The sequence below is a fragment of the Perca flavescens genome, chromosome 10, assembly GCF_004354835.1.
Source record: "Perca flavescens isolate YP-PL-M2 chromosome 10, PFLA_1.0, whole genome shotgun sequence".
Taxonomy (NCBI): Eukaryota; Metazoa; Chordata; class Actinopteri; order Perciformes; family Percidae; genus Perca; species Perca flavescens.
In genome coordinates, this window is record NC_041340.1 from 25149524 (window position 1) to 25173838 (window position 24315).

The following is a 24315-nucleotide window of genomic DNA, read 5'->3' on the forward strand; positions in this document are numbered from 1 at the left end:
TTTTATATATCCCCAACCTTAAACAAGCATTTTAGGTTCCTGATTTTAACCAAAGTTTAGTTGCCATAATCCCAATCTTCTTCAATCATCTCTTGATAGTGCTGAGGAGGAAGTGATGTACATGTCAGGTTAACTTTCTAACACTTCTTATAAAGCACACAGCTGTTCTGTTGCAGCTTTGTTGTCCATGCAGAAGATGATTTTTCAAAGTAAGAGCATTTGTAGTGCAAAATGAGGGAATAAGACTGTAACGTCGACACAACTTTACTAAACCTGAGATGCACAGTGTTTGGATCATCTCTTGAAGCCAGGAGGCAGTTTGGTTTTAATGATGCACCGCTCACTCATGCTCCCAGAGGATGAGCCCTTTCCACTTTGGACATGTGCCCCCACAAAATGACTATTTAATATAACTTTGTAAAATATCTTTTTATTAATTTATTTATTAATCCAGACAATGAACCCTAAAGTCACCTACACGTGATTCTCTGGCCGTTCCATTGTTTTCCTATGGGGAGAGCGGTGCCGCCCAACTAGATAGAGCGCTACCCTTGGCGCCGCGCATGGCTCAGAATTGCCGCCAGGCGCTCAAAGTTCTAATTATTTTAACTTTGACCTCAGTGCCGCTGACCTTTGGAGGCGCAACCAATTCCAAAGTCAATGACGACGTCTACCTGCGCCGCCCTTTTCTAAGAAAGCATTGAAAGCCTATCTGTCCCAGATGAGACTTCCTTTATCAGTTTTCATGCCAAAACTTCCACTTGTACATCATTTCTCTCAAAATATTAAGAGTGGATTGCAATTTATTTTACTGAAGACTTTATGTCCACCTGAGGGTTTTAATGTTTTTTATGACTGTTCGTCTCTCAACCTACTGGCAGGAAGTTGCTCCCACTCAGCCACGAGAGTCTGGCTCACAGTCTGTTCCAGGTCATCCCAAAGGTGTTGGATGGGTTGAGGTCCAGACTCTGTCAAGATCTTCTACCTTCTTCTACCAGAGAGAGAGGAGCTAGCTTTGTGCAGGAAAGGGTCTTCCCCAAAACACGCAACACAGTTTGTATAGCTCAATATTCGACTCTCCTTTCCTCTTTTTTCCTCTCCTCCTGTTTCCTCTCCTCTCCTCTCCTCCATTAGAGTTGACCCCTACATAAAACACCAGTCTGTAATGACAGACTAAACTAATGCCATTCATCATCCGCTTGGCTTTGACACTGCTCTAACCTCACTGTTCTTTCACACACACACACACACACACACACACACACACACACGCACACACACACACACACACACACACACACACACACACACGAGTCAAGGCAAACGTAGGTTGAATGGCTGAACACACACCAACAAAGAGAAACACATAAAGTGCACGCACACACACACACACACACACACACACACATACACACAGCGCCCCCCCCAAAGACAGAGGTCTCCCTACAGAGCAGAGCAGCAAAGTGGAAGCTCAGTAAAATAGCAGAGTGTATGAAGCTGTGTGTGTGTGTGTGTGTGTGTGTGTGTGTGTGTGTGTGTGTGTCTGATTGCTGTAAAAGTCACTGGCCACCCTGCTGTCTCCTCAGGCTCTGTGCCTCTCCACTTTATTAAAGCTCCTTGGCTGCTTGTAGCCGAGCAGTTTCAGAGGATTTTGAGTGAAAGGTTGCTGGTTTGAGTCCTTGGCCCAGCTGGACGCTCTACGTACTTCTTCATTTTCACATGTACTATGCAAGACTACATGCAGACTTGACTTTGTGGCCTTCACGTCACCACAGTTCATTTCTCGCCATGAGCTATTGACTGGCCGCCTATTGATCTGCACACAATGTATCTCACAAATCATCTGTCTGTCGATCAATAAAGAAATCTCCCGGAAAATTCATATTGAGAAGTTGTGTGTGCTCGCCGTGCGCCTGCTGAATGGGAGATATTGAATGTTTAGTTGATTAATCGGGCTAGTTTAAATTTGACCATGGCTAGCGCTATTAACACAGTGGGCAGTGTAAATCAAGATGCTGCCATTTGTGATTGAAATGAGCTGAGCTCTGCACACACAGCTGCTGACGATAAATCAGTGCTTGGGTTTTTCTATTTTCATTGCAAGTAATAACCAGTAATGACTGAATGGAAATCTGTAAAGCCAACGTCTGTAGTATGATGGATAATTCACATTTGATAGAGTGAATATGATAGAGTGAATAAGTATGTCTGCTCATCTACTGTATGGATATTAAAGTTAGACCACTAACACTTTAAGTCCCCCTATTTAGCATTCATAAGCAGTATATAAACATTTAATGAACCGTTTATAACTCCCTGTAATGTCGTTCACAACCCTAATGCCTCCTGTGGGTAACAAAAGCAGGAGGCTGCTGTAAAAGCAGATATTGAATGACTATATAGTAAAATACAGTTGTGGTAATATAAAATACATCTTCACAGGAGAAGTTCTAATTATTGATGAATACTGCACATTAACAAATGTCCTTATAATGCTATATAGGGGGACGTAAGTAATGGAAGTGTTACTGTTGGACCAGTATATGGGGCCTATGTTGTCCAGATATTACAAAGAGAATGTAATGGGCCAGTCAGCGTTCACCTCTGATTTGATGGATATGATGCACTTTGACCGATTATGTATTTATTGAACTTATCAATACAACACAGAGTGTCCGTCTCAGCTCCTCTACTCCTTTCAGGTAGGTCTTCTCATTGGTTTCTGTGATCAGGCCCACCACAGCTGTGTCATCAGCAAACATGATGATGGTGTTGGAGCTGAAAGTGGCTACACATTCAAGAATGGCTGGGGAGTCAGAACACAGCCCTGGGGTGCTCCGGTGTTGAGGATGAGGGTGGAAGAGGTGTGTCCACCCACCCTTACCACGTGGGATCTGGTTGGACACATTAAACCTTTAACTTGATGATGGCTCTAGATAAAAAGTCAGAGGATCACCAAGGTTGTTACAATTCACTCTCCGGGAGCTATGAATGTGTGCACCAAATATAATGGCAATCCACCCAATAGTTGTTGAGACATTGCACTCAAAACCACAAATGTTAACCTTGGGTGCTTGGCGCTAGAGGAAAAGTTCATTAGGATACATCATCTGTTGACCATACATGTCGGTACAAAATATTATAGCAATCCTTGTGATAGCTGTTGAGATTTTTAAGTCTGGACTAAAGTGATGGAGTGACCAGCTGCCCTGCCTGCCCCAGAGCCTCGCTGCTAGCGTAAAGCTAAACACACTTATACAACTCAAAACCACCAGAAGATCTTCTCCCTCCCATTGCTCCTGTGGTGAAGAAAGCCACATTGAAAATGTACTGGCATAAACAACACAAAGGGAAGATTTGTACTGAAGTGTAATACACAGTGTGTTTCAGTTTAACAAGGAAAACAGCCTCGTAAACCTAGAACTGAAGCTCCTACTGGACAAAGCTCTGTATCAAAGTTTGCATGAAGTTATTGGAGACCAGACGAATCTGTGAGGTCATGTTTCATTTTCTCTGGCAGATACTAAAATAATACTAGATAATACGCAACTGCAAATTAGTCTGGTAATGCCTCTTACAGACCTGCAAATACATTTTATTTTTTATATTTCCCCAACCTTAAACAAGCATTTTAGTTTCCTGATTTTAACCAAAGTTTAGTTGCCATAATCCCAATCTTCTTCAATCATCTCTTGATAGTGCTGAGGAGGAAGTGATGTGCATGTCAGGTTAACTTTCCCACTCACAAGCACATAGCTGTTCTGTTGCAGCTTTGTTGTTCATGCAGAAGATGATTTACTAATAGTAAAGTAAGAGCATTTTTTGTGCAAAATGAGGGAATAAGACTGTAACGTTGACACAACTTTACTAAACCTGAGATGCACAACGTGTGTTTCCATACATCCTATTGAAAAGGATAACCCTGCCACCCGAGCTTTGTTACAAGACAATGGCAAAACACTGTGACCTATACACACACACACACACACACACACACACACACACACACACACACACACACAGTGAAGGGCATAAGGCTGGCGTTTTAATTTGGAGAGTAGATAACATGATGTTATCAGGACAGAGAGAAGACAGACTGACAGATAGAGACAGACGGAGGATGACGACAGAATGAAGAGACACAGAAAGCTATAAACAACATACAACAGACAATATTCATATTTGAATCACTGCAATTTCATCTTTTGTTTTATTACAGTTATGATTGCTAAACGACACTGGGCACAAGTGAAGCCATGTGCATACCTGCACGAAAATCGCCGTTTTGAATGGAAAAATGTCATCCACCTGAATCGTGTAGATCCGAAGAGTTTTTTATTTTTGGGGGGGTCAGAGACTCGGCACTAATATGGCACCGGTGCCGTAACGACCGTTATCTACCGGACCGAATTGCAAGTGGATTTCGGTGCCTTGTGTTCAAGCAGTGAAAAACGAACTAGAGTTTGGTCCGCATAAATTGCTGCTGTGCAGACTGTAGTTAGAGTTTTGCACATGTGGCTCCAGTTGTGCCCACTGTTGTTTAGCAATCAAAAAACACTGTAAAATAAATATGTGTGTATATTTGTGACTAGTCTCGCATTGCCAGCACTATCTCCACAGCGCTAAACCACACATACATTGTTACTCTGCTAAATAGCCTCAGGAAGGAACTCGTTTTGGAGGAACATTTGCACCCTGCAAAGAAAATGCCACATACAATATTAAATGAAGTTATTTGTTGACACAATATAGTAACATGGGCTATTTAAATTAGCTGGATACATGGTTAAACCTTGTTGGCTCTTACCAGTGTGTATCTCGTCCACAGCAATCCCACCAATCGTTCCCAAAACATCCCAGTCAGAGAGGAAATGCCCTAAACATATTCTTTGTAAATCTTTACAATTATTCGACGTAAGAACTGACCAGGCCTGCCTTGTTGCACCATTCACATTTTCTTCAAAACCTGACATTTTCAGCGTGTTTGCTAGCTCGAAGTTTGTTGATGTTTCCCAAAACGAACAGTTTTGCAGGCGAGGGGCATCCGGTACTGGATGTCCCAGCGATTATCCAGCAAATGAATTGTCGTTGATCCAGACTAATATGTGACGGACAGTCAAGGTTTCTGCAGAATACCGCATTAGAGCAAGTGAGGGTTTACTACTTATTTACTGAGAGACAGTACAGGTATCAAAGTGTAAATCCTGAGATACAGTCCAAGGCCTCTGTAAACCATTTCTGATCTGTGCACATGTGCTTGTGAAGGACACCGGTATCAGCAGAGAGGGGTGAGGTGGGAGGGTGAGACGATGACCTGATGAGAGATGGACAGATAAATGGACAGATAGATGGAGACAGAGACAGAGAGAGGGATCGGCTGAGAGGATTAGAGGAGCAGAGGTGGTGCTCATGATACACTACAAACACACACACATGCTCGGTATGGCAGATTTACAGCTGAGGACAGTTTCCTGTGCAGCAGTCACTTTTATCTATCTGATGGAAAAGATGACCACAGCTACCGACCCTAAACCTTGTCTTTGTGTATCTGTTCAAATTTTGAATGGCTCAGCTTCTAGAAGAAAGTCATGTAGCAGATATTTCAGAGATGATGGATATTAAACCCAAGAAATGTGAACAAAAACGTCCAATGAAGGATTGAACGGAGTCCCGGAAGCTACCAGCTAGACAGGAAGTGATGTCAGGACTTTGGTTCTTTATGGCATAGCACGGAGCAGCGTTGTCACGGTGACATCAGAGCAGAGCGGGAGGAGGGGGGAGGGTTTGGGGGGGTGGGGAACACAGTGAGAGACCAGCTTCTGCTGTGGGTTCTCTTAATGAGCACAGGACTCATTCAATAAACCGTTTGCTTCTTAATTAATGCTGTAATTAGACTTCCTTCCTCTCCCTGCACACACACACACACACACACACACACACACACACACACACATTGCAGGTGTTCCTCCCCCTGATAGTTGGATATTATCCACAAAGACTCAGATTGAATAAATTCATTAGTGGCCCTTAATGGCCATTGAGAATTAATTAATGAGTGTAAAGGGCGGGAGACACTGAGGGAGAGAGAGACTGAGGGAGAGAGAGGGAGAGGGAGAGAGAGAGAGCGGAGCAAAGAAAAGAGTCCCCTCATTCAGCTGGTCCTGACGCTCATTTCACTTCCTAACCCTGTTCAGTCTGAGAACAAATCAATTAGAGTTAACCAAATTATAACACAACAGAAACACAACTACATCACCAACTGGAACACACAAACAAAAGCACAAAGCAAAATGCAGTTCTGTGTGGCCCTAAAGAGAGAGTACAGTGTGGCAGATTATCTGACCACAGTGACTGACATGAATCAAAGAACCGACCAAGTGAGCACAACCTTTCCATCAAGACCGGCCGATACAAACAATCATGGCTCCCCAAAGAGGAGCGCTTCTGCCAGCTGTGCAAGAAAGACAAAGTTGAGACAGAGCTGCACTTTCTAATAGAATGCACAAAAATCTAGCCAGTCCAAACTAAATATCTAAATTTGACCAAATATGCAACATAAACAAACTGCCAATCCTGTTGGGAGAGCACACAGAGAGCTGCAGTCTATCAGTCAGCCCTGAGTTTCTCTAACATTATTATTATTAATCAGATGGAGCGGACATTAAACGGCCTTTGCCCTACCAGCTCCTAAGTGCAAAGTCTGTGTAATGTCCGACTGAGCCGGAGAGTTCACTGGGAGCAAATGGGCGTGCTGATGACATTTCTATCAGCGCAAAACTGGCAAAAAGAAAAACATCTAAAGGCAAAGAAGAAGAAGGAGGGTGATTTACACGAACGTGCCAACGAAAATGTCTAACAGGAGAGACGATGAGATTCAGGAACTTTCTTTCTGTTTACAACCAAATTGGAAAGCTGCTCTATGATCGCGCTGTAATCTGCTGAGTCATGTCCTGCCTCCTGCACGCTCTACCCAGGCGCCACTCCTCACCCTAACCAAACGGAGGACATCCAGGAAGTAAGAACGATCTGACCGGAACAATCTCCTGTTGGTGCTCCATGTGAGGAAGGGAAACTCCGGACTATGTCCCAGGACCTGGTTCCTGGGACATAGTCCGGAGTTCATATGTGATGTCAGAAGTATACAACCCATTCTAAAAGCTCAAAAGGTTCTTGTGGTGAAATTTGTTTTATATAACGTTTGTTATATATCTTCATTTGAGAAAATAAGCACCGTTCACAAATATTTGACAATAAACATTTTTCCTTTTCTCCCTATATCTAATATCTAATATATATATATATATATATATATATATATATATATATATATATATATATGAGGGGTCTTAAGGCTTTTAAAATAAATTACTAAATGATCCCATGTTGTTTTTGGGTTGACCCTCTAATGGAATATATTTTATCTTTTGTATTTTAAGGAATAGCATCCGGTCATTCATCCAAGCCCATTCCCACTCCAACCAAATCCTCCTCCGAGCACAAAGAGCACAACACATCTTTAATTTATTCTCTCCCCTGGAGCTCCAAAAAAGGCCATTTCTGCACTGGGTTGAATCTCTTTGTCAAAGATGTCTTCAGATAAAGTCTGAACTACAGACCATTAGACTATAACAATGGTCAGGTCTGCCTCTTCTTTGTGAGAGACCACGTATTCCGTTTACACAAGGGGAGATCTCAGACAGTCTGGCCTTAATGTCAGTGAGTAATAGCCGGGTCTGATTCCATCCCATTCAGTCAGATACAGCTGGACTTGATCTTAAAGCTGCATGTATCAGTCGTTGTGGTCACAGTGTTTCAAACAACTGTATGTTATGCAAGAGGGGTCTATGCTGGTCACTGCTGCCCTCAGCTCTGCAGAGCCCCGTAGCAGCTGTTAGCTGTGTGCTTTTGGTTATACGGCAGTTCACAGTTTTTGGTTTAGTCTCACAGCTCCCATCAACCTGCTGATATAGCGTTGGTACCAGGCCTGCTCAGCTGCAAACAGCAGACCGACAGTCACAGACCACCTGGCTAACACTTAGCTACTATTTGGCAAGCTGCCGAAACGGAGCTCAACGGTATTTCCAAGAAGGAAAACGTTTCAGATCATTTACAGAAATACATCTATATGTTTTTACACTTGATAAATGACTTAAAACGTGTGTCATTTGCTGCATTTCTGTGTTTGATATAAGTGAATATCTCTTGGTTGGAACACATAACCTTTGTGGACATTTTAATCACAATGCTTCACTTGTTCTAACATGTTATAGATTGATAGATTACAGTTCCATGTTTCACCAGCTGAGCTTTACTTTAAAGTCTCTGTAGGGCTGGCACACATGAAATGTAATTTATTTGTGGGATCAGCCGACCAATCAGAGTGACTTATGAAGCTGGAAGTTCAACCAGGGACCTTCATCAGCACTCTACACACACACACACACACACACACACACACACACAACACACACAACACACACACACACACACACACACACACACACACACACACACACACACACACAAACACAGCTTTTATCTGTCTGCAGCCTTTTATCCAATCACTTCATGCCACATTCTTCTTCCTCTTACTCTCCAAGTAATTTATTTTCAAGTGATTTTTATCCAATCACAGCAATTCTCTCTTTCTTTATGGTTGTATTATGTATATCAAACAGCCCAAAATATCCTGTTCCATTTACACCAAAAACAGCATAATACATCAGGATAATACAGCATATTAATTCACAGTAAATTGATACAGTCATAAAACTGTTGTATTTTTGAATGAAGCTGGGGGAAAGAGAGATGATGATTCCTGTTTCACTGTCCTGTGCTGCCATCTTGTGGATTACCAAAACACTGCAACAGACAGGTAAATTAGGAAACACTATGAGAGCTTTAAAAACTACAAATACCTCACAGCATGTGCATAAGATTGTAAGAATGAACCAGAGTGTGTATACTGTTACATGATGTGTTAAACTGTCTGCCAGCACATCTTTATGACATCATAATATTGTCTCTGTGCCTCTGAGACGACAAACAGTGAATACAGCTTTAAATGTCATATAATGACTTATGATTACAGCTCATTAAGTAAATATACAAGAACACTGTAATGTTAAAACAATACAATGGCTTCCAGGTAATGCATGCAGATGGATCAGTAGATACAACACACACTGTTTAATTGTTTAAATGCAAAAGATTGTCTCATGTGATGGCTTGTCTCTCTGACATCAAATGCTGGATGTCACTAAATGTCATCCGGCTCAATGAGTCCAAATCTGAGGTCCCTCGTTCTTTTTTAATGATCTTAATATATAGCACCATTTCTTTCTTGAACAAATTAAAGTGAGGTTTTACTTTGGCAAATTTAGATTTATGAATGCAAAACTTTGCAAAGAATTTTATGAGATTGACGAGAAAATATTCTTTCTCATATGTCGTATTGAATTTGACGAAAACAAATATTACGTTTTCCAGCAAAAGTTCAAAGTTACAGGTAATATTACCCAAGATGAATCTACACATATCTTGCCACAGTGTGTGGGAATGTTTCATAGACTGTTAATATTACTATTTACAGTCTATGGTGTGTATACAATTCCAGAAGCGATGGAGTGCAGTGCCTTGATCGGACAACAGGAGGCGGTAAGGCGTCGTTAAACGCAGTAACCCGTTAACGGAACAAGAGAAGAAGAAGAACCATAGCAACGATTAAACAAAGATGGCGGTGTCAGTGGCGGTGTTGTGTTTACTCCTCTCGTTTACTGCCGTCACCACAAGCGAGAACACAACAAGCTACAACTTTAATACGACGTTTGGTGACTGGGAGTATAACGCCCGTGACAATGATGCTACACAGCCGACACAGTTTTACCCGACAGCACCGACAGCACCGACAGCACCGAGAGCACTGAGCCCCAGCGGAGTGGAGCCCCCTGAGCCGGGCCTGCCCGATTCCGGCCAGCTGCTTTCCCCTGTCACTGACGGTAACCTGCCGTGGCTCTAACGTTACACTATAGCGTTAGTTAGGGTTATACTGTGTTGATACTAGTATATCATTGCAGGGTGCCAGTGAACTGTTTGTTTTTAGCAGATAGATCAAATCAAAGTGTTCCTCTGATGTTATTAAAGGTCCCATGACATGGTGCTCTTTGGATGCTTTTATATAGACCTTAATGGTCCCCTAATACTGTATCTGAAGTCTCTTTTATATTATATAGACCTTAATGGTCCCCTAATACTGTATCTGAAGTCTCTTTTATATAGACCTTAGTGGTCCCCTAATACTGTATCTGAAGTCTCTTTTATATAGACCTTAGTGGTCCCCTAATACTGTATCTGAAGTCTCTTTTATAATATATAGACCTTAATGGTCGCCTAATACTGTATCTGAAGTCTCTTTTATATTATATAGACCTTAATGGTCCCCTAATACTGTATCTGAAGTCTCTTTTATATAGACCTTAGTGGTCCCCTAATACTGTATCTGAAGTCTCTTTTATAATATATAGACCTTAATGGTCGCCTAATACTGTATCTGAAGTCTCTTTTATATTATATAGACCTTAATGGTCCCCTAATACTGTATCTGAAGTCTCTTTTATATAGACCTTAGTGGTCCCCTAATGCTGTATCTGAAGTCTCTTTTATATAGACCTTAGTGGTCCCCTAATACTGTATCTGAAGTCTCTTTTATATAGACCTTAGTGGTCCTCTAATACTGTATCTGAAGTCTCTTTTATATAGGCCTTAGTGGTCCCCTAATAGTGTATATGAAGTCTCTTTTATATTATATAGACCTTAATGGTCCCCTAATAGTATCAGAAGTCTCTTTCCCGAAATTCAGCCTTGGTGCAGAATTACATTACTATTACTAGAGCCAGTCCCCAATGAGCTTTCCTTAGTATGTGCCATTTCTGTGTCTGTAGGTATTGAGGAGGAGAAGGGGGGGTGTGTGGCCTTGACCAACTGCCACTTTGCTTGTTTGAAAGCCATGATGTCTCTCTCTCTCTCATGGGCGGGCCAAATTCTCTGGGCGGGCAAAGCAGAGAAGGGGAGGTAACCTTGCTCCTTAAGACCTCATAAGGAGAAGATTACAGATTGGCCCATCTGAGCTTTCATTTTCTCAAAGGCAGAGCAGGATACCCAGGACTCGGTTTACACCTATCACCATTTCTAGCCACTGGGGGACCATAGGCAAGCTGGGGGAACGCATATTAATGTTAAAAAACCTCATAAAGGGAAATTTTCATGCCATGGGACCTTTTAAGAAAACTTTAAACTGACATGTTTTTAAATGGAATTTGGTGTAACGTCTGTCGTGGAAGTTGGAGGTTTTGTTTGCATAGCATTTCAAATTTCTGACACATCATGACACAAACATGGACAAAAATACTGTACATGCAAGTATAACACACACACACACACACACACACACACACACACACACACATATATATATATATATATATATATATATATGCATATGTAAGCATAGACATAGAGCATGTGTAACGTTACATACATATCAGCTCATTCAAATATCCATGTGCACACACAAACATATCATAGATCATGGAGGTTTACGTGCAGTTTAGTGTCCCAAATTCCACTATGGCCACGCCAAGTCCCGCTCTACGAAGCAGCTTGATTGGTTGGGGTTAGGCATTTGACCTCGAGTGGTTAAGGTTAGGATAGCCGATTGGTCAGGGCATAGGACCTGTACAAATGGGGTTACGTTACGGGGAATTTGGGACACTAAACTGCACGTGTACCGATCATTGGATTAGTTGTCAACTATTAAATTAACCGCCAACTATTTTGATAATCGATTAATTGGTTTGAGTAATTTTTTTATGAAAAAACATTAAAACTTGTGTGATGTCAGCTTGTTAAATGTGATTATTTTCTAGTTTCTTCTCTCCTCTGTGACAGTAAACTGAATATCTTTGAATTGCGGACACAACAAGACATTTTTCACATTTTTCTGACATTTTAGAGACCAAACCCACTAATCCATTCATCCAGAAAACAATCCACACATGAATTACTTGATGTGCAGGTACTTAGACATATCCTTTGTTAAATGCATACATGCAGACACATAATGGCCATGTAATGTTTATCCATACAGCACATAATAATAATCTCTATCAGATAAGGGCAGCGTTTCCTCAGGGAGATGGAGAAGGTTGGTTGTGAGCGTCTCTGTGTTTCAGTTGGCAGGTTGTGTCCCTGTGATGAGCACCAGGATGTGTGCGACATCAACTGCTGCTGCGACCCAGCGTGCACGGACGAGGTGGCTCTGTTCACCGGCTGCTCAGTGGACACTATCAGGCAAGTCCGGTCCATAGATAGAGAGATAGAGAGATAGATAGAGATGGAAGATAGGTAGGTAGATAGATAGATAGATAGATAGATGTGTCTTTCATAAGCTCCACTGCCAATGCTGCCACTGTAAGAAAACAGGAAACTATTTACATAAAGAGCAGCTGTTCATAGAAACATTGAGGAGGAGTAGAACTACTCACTACTCTGCTGCTCGGAGCTTCTCTTTTTAAGAGGAATACTGTTTATAAGTCCCAAATTTATTCTAATTACTTACACTCTTATGTCAGTGAAAATCAACTCTTCTGCTTACATTTGAAATGAAAAGCCTAGCCGGTTAGGGAGGCATACGCCCCCTTTAGGCTGTGTGTTGTTTCAGTGACAAATTAATTACTATTATTAATACAAATTAACATTATTAGTGACAAAGTGAGAGCAGCAGAGTGGTTAAGTGTGACATGACTCTGATGGTATTCATACTGTGGAGATGATGTTGAATTTAGCAAGACAAACAAGGTAAACATGTGTTGAGTTTGTATTAACAGCAAGTTGAAACGGGATCATCTCTTCCTAAAATACAAACAATAGAAGTAAAGGCATGTCCGTAATAATGCTGGTTCTCTCTGCAGAACGCGCATTCTCTGATTTTAGAATTTACGTAAATAAATTCAGTTGATGAAAGATTTGAAGCTAGATTAATTCCTGAGGCACAGTTTACACACGTGTTAAATTACTGTATGTGTGCTTGCTTGGGGACAGATTGAATGACCTTGTTTGTCCGTTATCAGTATGAGCCGCCTGTTTCTGACAGCTTTACTCGGTGACATCTGTCTGCATCCAGTGGAAGCTCTGGCTCATCCTTGCTGTTCATTCTGTTGTCTGCAGTGGCACAAAGCAGCTGTGCAGCCGCGATGTAGCGTCCTACTCTTTAGCGAGCACAACAGATGGCTACTCAGAGCTGCAGTCGTCTGTCCAGAAGGAGACTAATTCAGACATCTTCTGCATTCAGTCACAGAACCGTAAGTCATGTATGGGTGTTCACTTGGATTAGAAATGATCGCTTATTACTTCAGACTTACACCCATTGGTCAATTAGTAGATCTTAAAGGTGCTCTAAGTGATGTTGGGTGACGTTACTTTTTGTTGACGTTCAAAGTATTTTCAAACAAAATGAAGACTGGCTCGCTTCTCCCTCCTCCTCATCCCGTCCCCTCCTTTCTGTGCTTCAGCGCACTAACCCCCCAAAATCCTTCTTGTCCATTATTGGCTGAACACTTGTGTAGGTTTGCATGGTCCAGGTTGGACCACTTTTTTTTTGTTGGCGTGTGTGGACCCTAGGCTGTCTACAGAGACCGCGTTTTTTTTTACAGTGTGTTTAGGGGACCGGCAAGAAAATGTTGTAGCCTAAAAAACGTGTGACATCGCTTAAAGTACCTTTAACGAACCTTAATGCTGAATGTAAAGGATAAGGCTGGTGTATGTTGTGCAGAATGCTATACTTGTGGGCTGATGTAGACCACAAACAGAATGCAGCCATGTCACAAAGTACTTTCTGATCTTTCTCCTGACTATTTGTCGTGTCTAGGCGTTGATGGGTTTTCTCATCCCGCTCCCGCTCTTCCAACTGCCAGCAGCTTTGACTCGCTCTTTAAAGAATTTACCAGCTTTGTCTTTGGCTCCGAGAAGAACACTGCGGAGCTCCCGGCCTCGTCTGGATACCAGGCGAGTCTCCGTTCGTCTGTCTCTGTTCCACTCAAACGGATTCATTCTCATGCTGCTGCTGATGGTTTGTGCTTTCAGTTTGGGGATGTGATGCTGACAGCAGGACGGAGTGGGCAGAGAGCCATGTTCTGGCTGCCAGCTGCTGGTCTCACTGCTGACTGTGTGGACACAAGTCCAGCAGGTAACGTCTCCTCACTGCACTGTGGCCCAACTGTGTCCGTTTTGGGATAATGAGGGATGCTGAAATGCAACGGTACCACAAGTAGAGTGTCGTCAGTGATATCAGTTACACAGCCATGTTTATCTGAAATTTAAAATGCAGTGCCTGTTCTGTCTGATTATCAGACAAACACTGACCTGTACAGTTGTTAAAATACAGCTGTTCGCTCAGCAGCTGGCACCTTTTGTGCTGCTAATAATCAGTCAGAGTAAAAGATGCTTCATGTCAGACATTTGCCCTCTGTTTAGTAGCTTAAGTAGTATAACACAAAGCATCCCCAGGAGTAAAGCTGAATTAGGTTCACATACATAAATAATATTAAACTAAATAAAACACAGGAAAACAAAATGATTTCACTAAAACAAGACACAACATATAACAGATGATGCTGTTTATATATATATATATATATATATATACTGTAGTATCAGTCCATGTCTGAGAAAAAAAACACATTAGTTAACAAACTGATGGCTGGAGCCACGAAGGGAAGCCGTTTATCTGCCCACACTGCCAGGACACAGAGCTGGTTTAAAGTCAGCAGAGTAAATCCATTTAAATTGGAATGTGACTATAACTTTCATGTATTAATATACGCCGAGTGTACTGGAATCTGATGCTAGTCTCAGACCGTGACCCAATGGTTTATTTTAAATGCTCCTCACTGATTGGATAAGAACTGGATTGATCTTTTTAAACATTCAGCAGCATACCACTTTTGTTTAATCACATTGATCTAAGATGATTTGATCTTAATATGCCATTATTGTACAGTTGTGTTCTAATCTGTTATTTGTTAAAGGAATATTCTGACACCTCTTTATCGTCTTATCGTTGTAATTTGGTATTTCAAACATGATTAAAAGAGGTTTGTCTGCGCAGCGTTCCTGAAGGATCGGAGCGGTCGCTGTTCCCGGCGTGTGGTCCTGGAGCGGGACTGCAGCTCTCTGCCGGCCCTCAGCATGGACACCTACACTTCCATCCAGCTGTGTGCTGTGAGTGCCTCTGTCTCCCCCCCACACCCCCTCAAACACTCTCCGACACCATCAGTAGCTATGCTTCCATCCACTTGCCAATCGAATGATCTGAAGTTCGCTAAAAACACTCATGCGAATGAAGCCTGTGAAAGTGTGTTTCCATCCAACGGCTTTAAAGCCAATAAAAACCTGTGTGTAGTTACATTTTTCGAGAGGTGCATGTCAGGCTACGGCCGATGGTCGGTCGATGGCTCCACGTACCTACGTACGTAGCCACGGCGTAGATTTTACGCAGAAGTGTAAATCACAATAAATGCTTATAGTTGATGTTAATTCAAAGATCTTTTCCACTCCACAGGGGAAGAATAAAGACGCAGCAGTAAGTATGGCTACCTTTTACTTAACTCTGACACCATCCGTCAGTTAATTAGTTGATTGACAGAAAAGTATTTGGATAACGATAAATTGTTTACATCAGGTCAGAATCAGGACAACAAACTTCTTGAAACACATGGAATACAGAAAAAAATGCATTTATATATGTGTTCTAGTCTCTCCATTATGTCCTCACACTACTTGATATTAGTTGTAGTTAGATAGTGCATATGTGTAGTGTAATGTAGATAGTTGTCTTTATCGTCGGATGACGTCCCAAATCAGTGCTGGTGTTGTGAGGAGGTTTGGGCACAAAATAACTATGCTGCACCAAAAGTCTGTGTTAAAACTGCTCACATGGCGTCACATGGCCTGCCTAACCCGGACATTTAGCAAGACACTGACGTTCCTTTTGACAGGCCTCAAAAAACATGTCACACACACACACGCAGTGCAACAAGTTGAGGTTAACTGCTGCAACGTGAGCACAGGAAACTTTTCTCTAACCACTTTATGAGTTGTACGACGCAGCAGTAGTAAGTAGCAGCAAGTACGCATATCGTTTTGTGTAACTCTGAAACGATCCGTCAGTTAATAAGTCGATTGACAGAAAATTGACAACTATTTTTAATCATCGATTAATTGTCCAAGTCAAGTTAGAATCCGGTTAAATGCTACAACGTCATATACACCTTCTTGAAACATGAAAGTAATTCACAGTATTTGACATAGTAGTTGTTTTTATCTGTCAGCGGATGCACGAATGCTTTTAGGGTGTGTGGTGTTTAAAACCCCCTAACAACGTATTCCAGGCAGCGCTGCCTGGTATGCACTAGGATTACACAGTGGTTAGGGTTAAAGTTAGGGTTAGGTGCCTTGAAGTCGACGTTGGGGGCTTAAAACACCATCAAGCTGGTTATAGTTCCCAGTAGAGACTCCAAATCCCATAAAGAGCTCCCAGCTCAGGGCCGATGGTTTGGGGAAGTTTAGTGTAGTGCAACAGGTTGAGGATAACTGCTGCAATGTGAGCACAGGAAACATTTCTCTAACGACTGGATGCTCTGTTCCCAAGAAGAAGGAAGTCTTCATCTATTGTCACATTTGCGTTGACACCACACTTTACATCACCGCACACTATTTAGCCAAGCCATACTAGTAGCGTTGGAGATGTCTTTTACTTGAAAATAAGAAGAAGAAAAAAAGTGTCACACAATGTAGCTCCATGTGCATATCTCTTTTTATTCCGATGATGTTTCGGCCCTCAGGCCTTCTTTAAAATCAACAACCTGACACAGCCACAGGTAATATATAGGCCACACCCTTCTTACACATCTGATGTTGATTAGGTAATCATTAAGCATCATTGGGATTAAAAAACACATTATACAATATTATTACCACAACCTATGTCTAACACTATGGACAAAGATCTCAATTTCGTTTACAACATTCAAATGTTAAAAAAAATATATCTAGGGGAAACCTCTGACTCGCCCAGTAGGAGCATGCGCCCCATGTGGGCTGAGGCCTTTGCAGCGTCCCGGGTTCGAGTCCGACCTGCGGCCCTTTACTGCGTCTATCCACTGTCACTCTGAAATAAAGGGGGGGGGGACCAACAAATATATTGAAAAAAATCCTACTAGATATATGGCAAACGTTAAAACATCAGTTCTAAATGAACATCATGGTGTACTTTATCTAAAGTGTGCAACACCTCCAGTGATCAGCACCTCTAGAACCCTTGATGTGCGTTACTTTTCTATATTATATCTTGGAGATGTGTACCCATGGATTTCCATTCAGTTAGTTTGGTATGAAAACTTGAAACCTGCTGAAGATGTATAATGCACCACAGTGTCCATCCTGTCTACTTTTAACACGTTATGAAATGATTTGGTGCTTTAGTTAGCCTTTAACAACAGCATATCTGTGACATGGACGGCGATGGAAGTGAATGACTGCCTGGAATGCTGGGAAAACACAGTGACACATGAGCAGCTCAGTGGCACAGCAGCAGTGCTTTGAGCTAAATGCTTTATCATGTTAATCATGTTAAATAATAGAGTGCTAACGTATGCTAACTAGCACTGAGACTGATTGGATGGCATCAGTGCTGGAGGTTTAGTCATAAACGAAAATATTAGAAACATTCAATTCAAAAGAATATTCTTTTGGGCATTTTGGCCTTTAATTGATAGGACAGTTGTAGACGGGAAAGTGGGAGAGAGAGGGGGAAGACATGCAGTAAAGGGCCACAGGTCAGAATCGATCTCTGGGCAAATGTGGTTAGGACTGAGCCTTGGTACAAGGGGTGCACGCCCTACCAGGTGAGCCACCAGGGCGCCCCAGACACATTCCATTTTTGACCCGATGTTGGCGCTAGATGAAAAGTCAGAGCATCACCAAAGTGATTACAATTCATCCTGAGAGGAACATGTACGTGTTTACAAAATGACATGGCAACCAGTCAAGTAGCTGTCGAGACGTTTCAGTCTGCACCAAAGGCATGCTAAATGAGAGCAGAGGATGAATTTGCAAAATGTCTGGCCTAAATGATGTTGACAGTGACTGAGCACCGACCCAGTGAGCACAACCTTTCCATCGAGACCGGCCGATACAAACAATCATGGCTCCCCAAAGAGGAGCGCTTCTGCCAACTGTGCAAGAAAGACAACGTTGAGACAGAGCTGCCCTTTCTAATAGAATGCACAAAACCGTAGCCAGTCCAAAATAAATATATTCCCAAAATTCAAACACAAAAATCCTGAATTTGACCAAATGTGTGTGTGTGTGTGTGTGTGTGTGCGTGCGTGCGTGCGTGCGTGCGTGTCATGTGTGTGTGTGTCGTTGCTGAGGTTGTTCCCGTGGACGTGTCTTCAGTCGTCCTGCAGTCTGTAGACGGGACTCAAACAGAGCTGGCGAACAGCGGGGGAGAGAAGCTCCGCCCCGTTCTGCTGAAGCCGAGCCTCTGTGCTCACGTGGTGCTGCAGGTGAGTCGACACATGACCCAATCTATTCAATCACTTCATTTCCTTATTTGGCACATAGCTGTACATTTAATTGCAAGAGAAATTCTGGTTCTGACAGGAACATCTGCTATGCAATAACGAGTATTAGAGTACTGATTTTTTACTATGTTGCAGTATTTAGTATGCTAAGACTGTTTACCTGTTCAAAGAATGTTTATGCTACAGAGAGTTTTACCCACCCTTCCAGGCTGGGAAAAACGCTGCTAATCAGCACTTTATTTTTAAGGACAGGGATGTAATATTTATAGGCGACACCTATTGTGTTTGATATTAATAATTACATTAAGGCATCTGTATAGACACCTTTTGCCTATGTACAGTAGCGTGTAGAGGTCCTTACAGGCAGTTGTTGATCCGGTCGCCAGAGTTGAATAAAGTTACCTGAAGGTACCTGCTGAAGTCTCCACCTTTTATTTTATTTACAAGTGTGTAGATACGACATGGTATATTTAAAGTGCTCATATCATGCTCATTTTCAGGTTTATAATTGTATTTAGAGGTTATATCAGATTAGGTTAACATGGTTTAATTTTAAGAAAACACCATATTTTTGTTGTACTGCACATTGCTGCAGCTCCTCTTTTCACCCTGTGTGTTGAGCTCTCTGTTTTAGCTACAGAGTGAGGCATCTCACTTCTGTCCCATCTTTGTTGGGAGTCGCACATGTGCAGTAGCTAGGTAAAGACCAGCCAGTCAGAGGGTCCCAGTATGAGGGTGTGCCATGCTAGCAGCTAGGTGAGCTAGGCACGGTCATCACGGAAGTAAAGGCTGGACTACAATAGAGCTGTTTGTGAACAGTGTTTCCTGTTGAAGATGGTAAGTCCCTTTGGGGTGGACTTTGGGTTTATTCATTTTGTAAACCTATAACGTACACAAAAAAAAGATATATATAACACAATAAAGGAAATGGAAAAAGCCAAAAAGCATAATATGAGCACTTTAATCATTTCAGCTTTTTTAACAGAATATAGACACCACAGGTCATACAAAGGACAGTCTGGCTGAAAGTGTGGGCATAGAATGAAAACTTGCAAATAAAAGAAGTCATTGTAGGCTGGACCATTAAGGTTGTGTTTGTCTCCGTAGGTTGCCTATGTGATAAAGTACGACCCAGCTGGCGAGGTTGTGAATGCCACGGTGTCTCTGGTACTTGGATTTGTCCGTGCAGCAGCAGCTCTGTCCCTGGAACAGGAGTTTCAGATCACATTTGCTCAGGTAGTGCCTCAACAACTAACTGACTATGTTTCACGGGAGTGTTAGCCACAAAGGGTTCCTTCTCCTTCTAGATGAGGGAAATCAGATCTACTGATTTTAAAGGGGACATGTCATGAAGGAGTCACTCCTTCAGTGCTTGTATACAGTACATCTGGGTTCTGGAGAGTCGACCGACCCACAAAGTGAAATAAGACGACCCGGTCAGTTTCTTTGTGAAAAACGTGATTCAACCAGCCAATCCAGCTCTATTTCCTCTGTCACATGCGGCCTCATTAGATACACCGCCCCCCATCTGAGTAGCTCCACCCACAGTTTGACAATGAGCATATGTCCACTCTAAGTACATACAGTAAAATAAAAATAAAACACATCTGAATGATTTCATGATGACTCTGATTAAGAAAAAAAAAAAAAAATGACATCCTGTGCATAACATCCTATAACTGATAAATGAAAACTTTTTTAGAGAGTAAATGCGAGTCATGTACTTTATGTTGTGTCTTTGAAACAGGAGGGTGGGGAGGACGTGGCCGTCCACTACAGTGGGAATCCAGGTTATGTGGTTGGACTACCTCTTGTGTCTGGAACAAGAACAGCTGAATATCCTTCACCTGCCTGCACGCTGCTGCAGCTCCCTCCCCTTGACCAATAGACACTAGCTATGCTTCCATCCGCTTGTCGATCGAATGATCTGAAGTTCGCTAAAAACATTCATGCGAATAACGCCAGTCGTTTTGCGGTCAAATTGGTATATGGAATAGATTCGATACATTTTTCATACATGTTTTCATTCATTTTCGCACTGAATCTCACAACATTCAAGCTAACATTTGCAAACAAAGTTTGCTAGCCAAAAGGGGTTGCGCCATCTACCTACAAATGAGTAATACTGCACAAGTTGTTAATAGTGCTTATGTGCCAGCTGATAGCGACATATTAAAGGTGCTCAAAGCGATGTTGGGTGACGTCACTTCTTGTTAACGCTCAAAGTATTTTCAAACAAAATGAGGCTACCTCGCCCTTCCCTCCTCCTCATCCCGTCCCCTCTCACTCCCTTCCGCACTAACCACCCCACCCCCAAATCCTTCTAGTTGGTTATTGGCTGGAACACTGGAAGACTGTTATGTTTCGTGGTGCAAGTTGCCACCACAAAACTTTTTTTTACAGTGTGTTCAGGAGACAGGCAGCTCGCGGATAGTGAGGAGATGTTTGCTGTATGACAATAGAAATGTTGTAGCCTAAAAACAATGTGTGACATCGCTTAGAGCACCTTTAAGCTATAATAAAACAACAACGCTATAACAACATCACTATGGTGATGCAGATGCACGTAAATGCCAGACAACAACTACACTACCAGTCAAAATTTCCATTCCACTCCATTAAAGACAGAATACCAGCTCATAAGCACAAAATGTAATCTGAAAACTGCTGCCCTGGTCAAAAAAACAACGCAACTGATCTCAGCTGGTATTTTGTCTGGAATGGAGATTTCTAAGTGACCCCAAACTTTTGACCGGTAGTGTATCTAAAATAGCTGTTATATTTTGCTCGTAAATTTAAAAAGTCTCTTATCTCCTCGTTAGTCCACTGAGTCTTTGTTGACAAACGCCATGTCTGCAAAGAAAGGAGAAATACGTGGCGGAAATAAATAAAACTTTTTCTTTGTTGTATGGCGAGTTGCGACCATAAAATCACCTAAAACGTAATCGCAATTCATATTTATATTCATATTTATTTGGCAAATAACGTTTCCATCAGCGTTTATAACATAAGCTGTTTACCGATTAAGAGAAAATCCGATGAGATCGAATGTACAAACTTTGTGTTGATGTTCATGAAATTCAATAAAATTTGACTGTTTCCATAAGGCATTTTTCATTCAATATTACTTAATTCACATTAAAACATGTAGATGGAAATGAGGCTACTGTGAACAGGTTTGTATAGTGTATACTAGTGTCTAGTAAGGATACCGCGAGTGTGTTTGATGAGAACTGGTGGCGTTCCGATGAATTTGTCCTTAACAGCTGTGGCCACAGGGATTGCTCGAAGCGTGGGCGGCACAGACACCCTGTCTCTGCTCAGGAGTGCACAGGACCAGGACTGTCTGCAGGGACCACACCAGCGCTCCCCGGTCCTGTTCGGGGTGGACTCTGTGTCCGGCTGCACATTAAGGCAGGACGGCTTCACACTCTTCACGTCTGATCGCTGTGTGTCTTCTACATATGTGACGCTGACTTGTCTTGTCCCCGCAGACTGGAGGACGCTGCCAACTGCTCGCTGGTCTCTCAGCTGCTTCTGGACGTTCTGAGAGGACCAAAGCAGGCCCAGTATGTGGCTTCTTTTGGGAACTCCCCGTTAGACTATCCACTGGACTGGGTGCCAATCAAGAACAACTTCAACCCTGGGGTGAGCACGGTCTCGTTTCGTCTCTGTCTTAGTTTTTTAGTTTTTAATATCGTGGACTGTCCCCTTTAATTAACTCTACAAAAAAAAAAAAAAAGGCAGCCGTGGTTTCAACTTGGACACTTCCTGGTTGGTGCACAGGCTGGTCCCAGCCTCTTGGCACTCGATCCATCCAATGGTAGAGGGCAACACCCTGAAAAAAGATTTACCGCTCTCCCTTTCCCCTGGGTAGTGTCCACTTGTTTCCGAGGATGGTGTCAGTTTACTTAAGAGGAATTCAAACTGGTTCAAACCAGTCTGGCTGCCTCCCCCAGTGCTGTGTGTGTGTGTGTGTGTGTGTGTGTGTGTGTGTGTGTGTGTGTGTGTGTGTGTGTGTGTGTGTGTGTGTGTGTGTGTGTGTGTGTGTGTGTGTGTGTGTGTGTGTGTGTGTGTGTGTGTGTGTGTGTGTGTGTGTGTGTGTGTGTGTGTGTGTGTGTGTGTGTGTGTGTTGTTTTGCCAGGAACAGCCATTCTTTTAAAAATATTCCTAACACAGCCATGTGATGGCTTCTTATCTTTATAACATACTGCATGCTACTTGTTCTGATCTTTATATCAGTGTTAATCCACACTGAATCTGTTTCCATAGCTGAAAACACAGGAAGCAGTATATATGCTTTATGTTGTGGGCCCACATCAGTTCCGTCAGGATGGCTTTCTTTTGGGGCAAATACAGTTCATTCCTACGGTATGGAATCACCATTGCAGCTTACTGTGGATCAGGAGTAGCTTGTAGCTTCATTAGCTACACTTAGCTGCTGCTGCAACGCTGCCTGACAACAGTTTTACAGACTTCTCTTTCACAATAGCTTATGGTTAAAGGGACAATTAGTTCAAAAAAGACGATGTTGTGCACATCCATTTAGTTGCTGATGCAGGGTGAAAAAAAAGTAAATGAAAGAAGGTAAAGTCCGCACAAAAGCTTAATGCTCCGGAAATGTACTTTTAATAGTGCAATTAAGACACACAATGTTTCGGCGCACAATTTGGCTGAAACGTTGTGTGTCTTACCTTCTTTGAACATTTTTAGCGACAGTGCCACTGAGAGCTAGCATGAAATTAAAGACCTTCTATTGAGATGCGCACACACATTTATTTCGATCTTTAAACTTAATGTTTTGCATGCCAGTAAATATGGGCGTGTTCAATCAAAGTGAAATGAACTGAACACTGGTGAGCGTTGGCCATTTAATAATAAGAGGAAATTTAAAGAATAAGCCAGAGGTTCAGAGCATGAGGGAGATTAGAGAGTGACTACAATATTGCTGACAGCACTGATATTATTAGTGATATGCAGAATTGTTACGAATTATCTGCAAGTGTCCATAATTAATATAAGAATCTCAATAGAAACTGCTTTGCTTTGGTAACAAAAGCATTTGTCAAGTCATTTTTAATAAAAAACGATTTTGTGTGTGCGTGTGTTTTGCAGGAAGCACAGATCTGCAGCCTTCCATTGTCACTTCATTTAGAAATTGAATGGACTAAATACGGATCCCTGGTGAACCCCCAAGCTCAGATTGTGAGCATCAAAGAAGTCATCCAAACCAACACCACCAGTTTGGTAAGACTCGCTCTTACATAAATACTGGCAGGTTTTTTGGGGGAATCAAAAGATGCACGGGCAATGTAATGATTAATGATCTGTCTGACTGCCGTGTCCTCCCACAGGACATGTTGTCTGGAGGCAGCAGCATCCTGTCCGTCAGGAGCTCAGTGGCCTTCGTTCCAGTCTCTGCTGCTGCTCTTCCTGGTTCCAGAGCCACACCCACCATCAACGCCAGACTGCCCTTTGACTTCTTCTTCCCTTTTGTCTGAACGCTCCACGTGGGTTCCACTCACCAGCGTCAGGTCCATTTGACCAAACACAACGGTTTGACCACAAGCACTGTTTGTATGATCACTGTGTTCCTGTAGATTGTGTGAATATAATGTATATACGATCTTTGTAAAAAAGATTTAACAAATGTTTTTTTTTTTAAATAAATGAA

The 24315-nt window shown here is 42.2% G+C and overlaps 1 protein-coding gene across 1 annotated transcript; it reads left to right on the plus strand.

The window, feature by feature from the left end:
* Positions 1 to 9723: 9723 nt before the first annotated feature.
* On the plus strand, positions 9724 to 24255 carry LOC114562848 (tectonic-1). Its single transcript, XM_028589479.1, has 14 exons — positions 9724 to 9998; positions 12231 to 12348; positions 13225 to 13358; positions 13925 to 14061; positions 14140 to 14242; positions 15164 to 15276; positions 15617 to 15637; positions 18489 to 18623; positions 19749 to 19877; positions 20389 to 20477; positions 21918 to 22055; positions 22136 to 22289; positions 23757 to 23888; positions 23996 to 24255. Exons 1-14 carry the CDS (start codon positions 9734 to 9736, stop codon positions 24140 to 24142), a joined length of 1815 nt encoding a protein of 604 aa, XP_028445280.1. The 5' UTR covers positions 9724 to 9733; the 3' UTR covers positions 24143 to 24255.
* The last annotated feature ends 60 nt before the right edge of the window (positions 24256 to 24315 follow it).